The 5742-nt window shown below is 35.6% G+C and overlaps 1 protein-coding gene across 1 annotated transcript in view; it reads left to right on the top strand.

Annotated features, from left to right (window-relative positions):
- The window catches only part of PHKG1 (phosphorylase kinase catalytic subunit gamma 1), a 19275-nt gene that overhangs the window by 5488 nt on the left and 8045 nt on the right, over positions 1-5742 (top strand). Inside the window, exons 2-4 of the mRNA XM_072416077.1 lie at positions 895-1009; positions 2256-2431; positions 5207-5261. Of these exons, the coding sequence (XP_072272178.1) occupies positions 927-1009; positions 2256-2431; positions 5207-5261 (314 nt within the window). The 5' untranslated portion in view covers positions 895-926. The remainder of the gene's footprint in view (positions 1-894; positions 1010-2255; positions 2432-5206; positions 5262-5742) is intronic.

Below are 5742 nucleotides of genomic sequence, written 5' to 3'. Positions count from 1 at the left end.
GACAATTAACATGTGACTCATAGAGTTACATGTTAAATCTGAGTAAAAGCAAAAAAAAAATCAATTAATAAATATCCATTGCTGCTAATGAATGAAATACCAGCAAGGACCTTTTGAAAAGAGAATCTACCAACCTCTTAGTGCTAGTGTCACACTAGAGTACTGTAGGTTAATTAACCCTGCGATTTCTTCACCCCTTGCTCCAGTGCTTTTGAAATCTCCTGCTCTCTCTCTGCTCCCTCCTTCCTCTTGGTATCCCTCCGTGTACCACGTGACCACACCCTCCGAAGAAGCCAATAGGGCGTACTTTCGGGGGAGGGCTTATATTTCACCCTTGCATGATTAGCAACGGCAACGGGGTAGGTCTTATTTTCGGGGAAACACGGTATGTATGTGCAGACACCTGTAGGTACATGGTGTTCATACCTGTCAGCAGCTTGTCTTCTTTGTAAAGTGTTAGAGTCTGTTTGAGCAAGAGGGCTGCATAAATACCCTAAAAATACCAGGGCTGTAAAGGCTACACTTTTGCATAAGTGATTCACACATGGCACTAGTGATTAACACTAACTTACTAACTTAACTAACCTTGTAACAGATATATCTAATAAGCTTAGTAAACATCTGATAGAAAGGTCATGAAGGTACTACTTTGCTGTCACTCAGGTCCTTGGGGGTTACTCAATAACAGGAAAGGCTGTCCTGATTTCACTGTCTTATGTTGCATGGTAAACCCATATCCTAGTCTATTCTAGTCTATCCTAGTTTGGTGGTTGTCAGTAAGATGTCATTCGCTTATTGCTGCACACTCTGAAATTGTGAAAATAACAGTCCAAGTAAATCTGGAACATTTTGGTGGTAAATATTACAGCTATAATTAAACTTTTTTTATTGCAGGTCCCTGAAGCAGATTTCCTAGATAATATAAGATGACACGTGAAGATGAATTACCAGATTGGCAGACTTCTCAAGAGTTTTATGAGAAATATGAGCCCAAGGAGATCTTAGGAAGGTAATATCAGTGTCTATATCAGTATATAGAATAGTCATGCCTTGTGTTTCCTGCAAAGATATTTTAAGTTTAGCCCCATCATAACCTTAAATGTAGTCAGACAATGCATACCAGGTGGATAACACCAATCTGCTGTAGTTGTCATTTATTTTACACTTGCTGCAGCATACTTGGAAACCACAAAAATTTAAAATGGCCTTGTTAGCTGCAATCTGGTGTTATGGAAACCTCTTTATCTAAGGTTGTAAATGTGCAAGCCAAAAATTCCTAATTTTGCTCACTGCAGGTACCTTACTCACTTAGAGGTTGAAGAACTCCAACACAGAATCATATAGTCTGAGACTAGTACCTACCCAAAGCATGTGTGGAAGCTCTGTGGAATGTGTGGCTGCTGGATGGCACAGATTTCAGATTGTGTTTGTAGAATAAATCTTTTTTAGGCATGCTAAATTGTAGAGTTTACAACCCCTGGTGGGTTTTTATTTCTACATGTATCTCTGTTAGGGAGATTCACCCGCTCCATTTTTACTTGGTGACAATTGGAAGTGGGACTAAAAATGCTACTACTACACCTGTTTTGGTGACAACTGGCTAAGAGAAGATTTATTCACTTCAGATTTCCCCTTCTTACTATTTCAAAAAGAAATTCAAAGAGAAATCTCATAAATTGGACAAAGATGTAAAATAAAGTAAATGAATATTGATTAACCATCCTATACTCCAGATGAAATAAAAAGAGCTTTCACTTTAGATGTACTTACAAAGTAAGAATATTGATTTTTATTATAGTTGCTATATTTCATGCAGAATATTAGCAGATTACTGATGGATTTCATTGGTAGAGTATGGTGTTATTCTTGGAAGCATTACATGCTGCAACTTTTTAGAAAAGCAAAATGATAATGCATGGTGGAACAGGCTGTGGGGCCTGATGCAGGAGTCAAAACTAGTTGTCTGTAAGAAAATCAGTGTAGCTTGTATAGAAGATTTATCAAAAGGCTACAAAGGACATGACACTGAGACAAACATTCAGGGGTTATGGGCTTCTTAAAATTTTTTGACCTTATAACCATGTAAATTTAATTATACAGCTCATGGTCATGGGTAAGGTGCAGTAAAGCTGGTATATATATTATTATGAAAATATGTATAAATATGTATATTTATATAATTAAAACTATAGAATATTTTTCCAGTTATACTGTATATTGTATAAAGCTGTACTACATTTGTGTACTTTCTACAGAGGAGTTAGCAGTGTGGTGCGGCGATGCATCTATAAGCCGAGCAGAGAGGATTTTGCTGTGAAGATTATAGACATCACTGGAGACCACTTAACGCAGCAAGAAATTGAAGAACTTCGAGATGCTACTCTTAAGGAAATTGAAATCCTGAGAAAAGTTTCAGGTCATCCTAATGTCAGTGAGTAATATTTAATAAAACATGTTTGCTATAGAAATCAACAGTTATTAAGCATCAACAGCATAATATACATTCATAAAGAAATAAAGAAAATGTTCTGTTTAGGAATTTAAAGTACACCAGTCACTACATTTAACTTTGCTATAGAAAGGTTATCTGTATATAAAGAATGTAAACTCATGACTGTGCTTGCCACCTACACCACCGATCACTTCTCCGATCCTGAGAAATGATCCTCAAATTTCCACTCAAGTGTAACCAAAACTTTTAGTAATGTTGGTCTCTTTGGTCCTCCTCTGACTTGTGCCAACCTCAGTGTCATTGCTGTATCCTGTAATGCTGTGGAGGTCAACAGATGGTAGCATCAAGAACTGCAGGAGATCACAGTAAGAATATTGATTTTTATTATAGTTGCTATATTTCATGCAGAATATTAGCAGATTACTGATGGATTTCATTGGTAGAGTATGGTGTTATTCTTGGAAGCATTACATGCTGCAACTTTTTAGAAAAGCAAAATGATAATGCATGGTGGAACAGGCTGTGGGGCCTGATGCAGGAGTCAAAACTAGTTGTCTGTAAGAAAATCAGTGTAGCTTGTATAGAAGATTTATCAAAAGGCTACAAAGGACATGACACTGAGACAAACATTCAGGGGTTATGGGCTTCTTAAAATTTTTTGACCTTATAACCATGTAAATTTAATTATACAGCTCATGGTCATGGGTAAGGTGCAGTAAAGCTGGTATATATATTATTATGAAAATATGCATAAATATGTATATTTATATAATTAAAACTATAGAATATTTTTCCAGTTATACTGTATATTGTATAAAGCTGTACTACATTTGTGTACTTTCTACAGAGGAGTTAGCAGTGTGGTGCGGCGATGCATCTATAAGCCGAGCAGAGAGGATTTTGCTGTGAAGATTATAGACATCACTGGAGACCACTTAACGCAGCAAGAAATTGAAGAACTTCGAGATGCTACTCTTAAGGAAATTGAAATCCTGAGAAAAGTTTCAGGTCATCCTAATGTCAGTGAGTAATATTTAATAAAACATGTTTGCTATAGAAATCAACAGTTATTAAGCATCAACAGCATAATATACATTCATAAAGAAATAAAGAAAATGTTCTGTTTAGGAATTTAAAGTACACCAGTCACTACATTTAACTTTGCTATAGAAAGGTTATCTGTATATAAAGAATGTAAACTCATGACTGTGCTTGCCACCTACACCACCGATCACTTCTCCGATCCTGAGAAATGATCCTCAAATTTCCACTCAAGTGTAACCAAAACTTTTAGTAATGTTGGTCTCTTTGGTCCTCCTCTGACTTGTGCCAACCTCAGTGTCATTGCTGTATCCTGTAATGCTGTGGAGGTCAACAGATGGTAGCATCAAGAACTGCAGGAGATCACAAAGATCAGCACTCCCAGAAGTGTCAGCTTTGAGGTACCATCTCTCAATAGTCAATGAAGTGTTCAGCACCAACTTTGCCATTTAACTAGCTTTACCATCTTCCTCAGAAACCCTGAGAACTTCTGGTGAAGAAGTTAAGTATGGACTACTTCCAATATTAGTCTTTCATTGTAATAAGTGGCCTAGGCATCCAACAATAAATAATATGACATGAATTGGCATGTCATATTGGAAACAGGAGACATACTAAGTATGGCTTTATTATTATGGATTCCAGTTTTCAAGACTGCCAAAAGTGTATATGTGATGTCAGTATAGTAAAAGAGACATGTTATTATTATCAAGTATAGTCATTAGTAGTGAAGTATCAACAGTAGAAAATCTGTTATTATGACTTCTTTTGTTTAAAACTCCAAAACATTTACAGAGAACAACCTATCAGATTCATAAACTTTGGTGGAAGGTGGCCTTATCAACACTGGTCTGGATGCTGCAATAAGTAATAGTATATTATATTAGAGTAATATTATCATGGTTGCACTCTGAATAGATTGTAATAAAGCATTAATGCAGATGTTGCCAGGGTCAGTGAACAAGTCACTTTTTCTACTTTACATCTTGCTCCAAGTCAAGATGTTGTATCTGTTTGATAAAAAATTAAAAAAAAACAACCTGTTGTCCCTGGCAGAAATACAGTGTTGTCCTGGATTCTGTGTGCTTAATATTGTTATCCTATTCATGCAGGAAAGTGTTCATGCTATGCTATAAATGGCCCCTAAATGTAATTTATTACTTCTACAATATATAATTCCCCAAGTTCCTCCAGTTTTCTCCAGTTTCCTTATGGCATAAATAAATTTTAAACCTTTACATGAATGTATATATTTGTTTTATGTTCCAGAACCTTGGCATAATGGTTTTCTGCTTCTGCTTGGAAAACAAATATTAGAACCATAATGGTTTTTTTTTTACTATATTATTTTGTAATATTTGAAGTCTACAAATAATAGGGCAGAGAAGGACAAATTACTTTTACAGTCTGAGTGGGTTCTCCTATGACAACATTTGACTATTGAACAAGATAGTTGGGTTAGTACTATATATGGGTTGATTAGTAAACTAGATGTCAAGCAATGCCATTTTATTGACTCCCATTCAGTGTATTTGATGCACTGCCAGCTTGGAGTATTACATGTGTCATTAAAAGCCTACATTTCTTTATTCATGTGATAATAGGGCCCTTAAGTTTGTTGGTGCTTAGGTTAGTCTTCGCAGCATGGCTTTTCACAGAACTGTAAAAAAAATATTCACACAATAATGATGGATTTGTTTGTATTTGTCTCAGTCCAGCTGAAGGACAGCTATGAATCCCACACATTCTTCTTCCTAGTATTTGACCTGTAAGTACAATATGTTTTTTGATTCTTAGTATTGTCTGTTGATTCTCAAGGTCTTCCTTTCCAAATATATTCATTTTGTTTTGTGTGGATGCAGCTTGGATAGCCAAATGTGAAAACTGCACTGAACATTGTGAAGTTGTGTTCTGTAATGTTGTCTTGTAATTAATGGCTGTAACACAAACCATTTATCCATGAATGCAGCCCCTACATGGAGGGGTATTTCTATCTTCTGAATTATTATATATATATATTTGTAATATCCACAAAGATTGTGAAAAGAAAATTATTCTACTGATTATGTAAATAAAAACAAAATCCTACAACAGCTATACTTTTTTTTGTAACTTTATCCAAAAAAAAAATTGTCTTTGGATAGTGCTTACAAACCTCAAGTTTTTATTTGTAGTTTGGTACTATTTTGGGGTGTTTACCTCTTGTTTCCTGCCTCAGTATCCACAGCCTTTGGACTGCAACATCTACC

Source organism: Pyxicephalus adspersus, chromosome 1 (genome assembly GCF_032062135.1).
Source record: "Pyxicephalus adspersus chromosome 1, UCB_Pads_2.0, whole genome shotgun sequence".
Lineage (NCBI taxonomy): Eukaryota > Metazoa > Chordata > Amphibia > Anura > Pyxicephalidae > Pyxicephalus > Pyxicephalus adspersus.
Note: the sequence above shows the minus strand (reverse complement) of the source record. Positions and strands in the feature narration are given on the sequence as shown.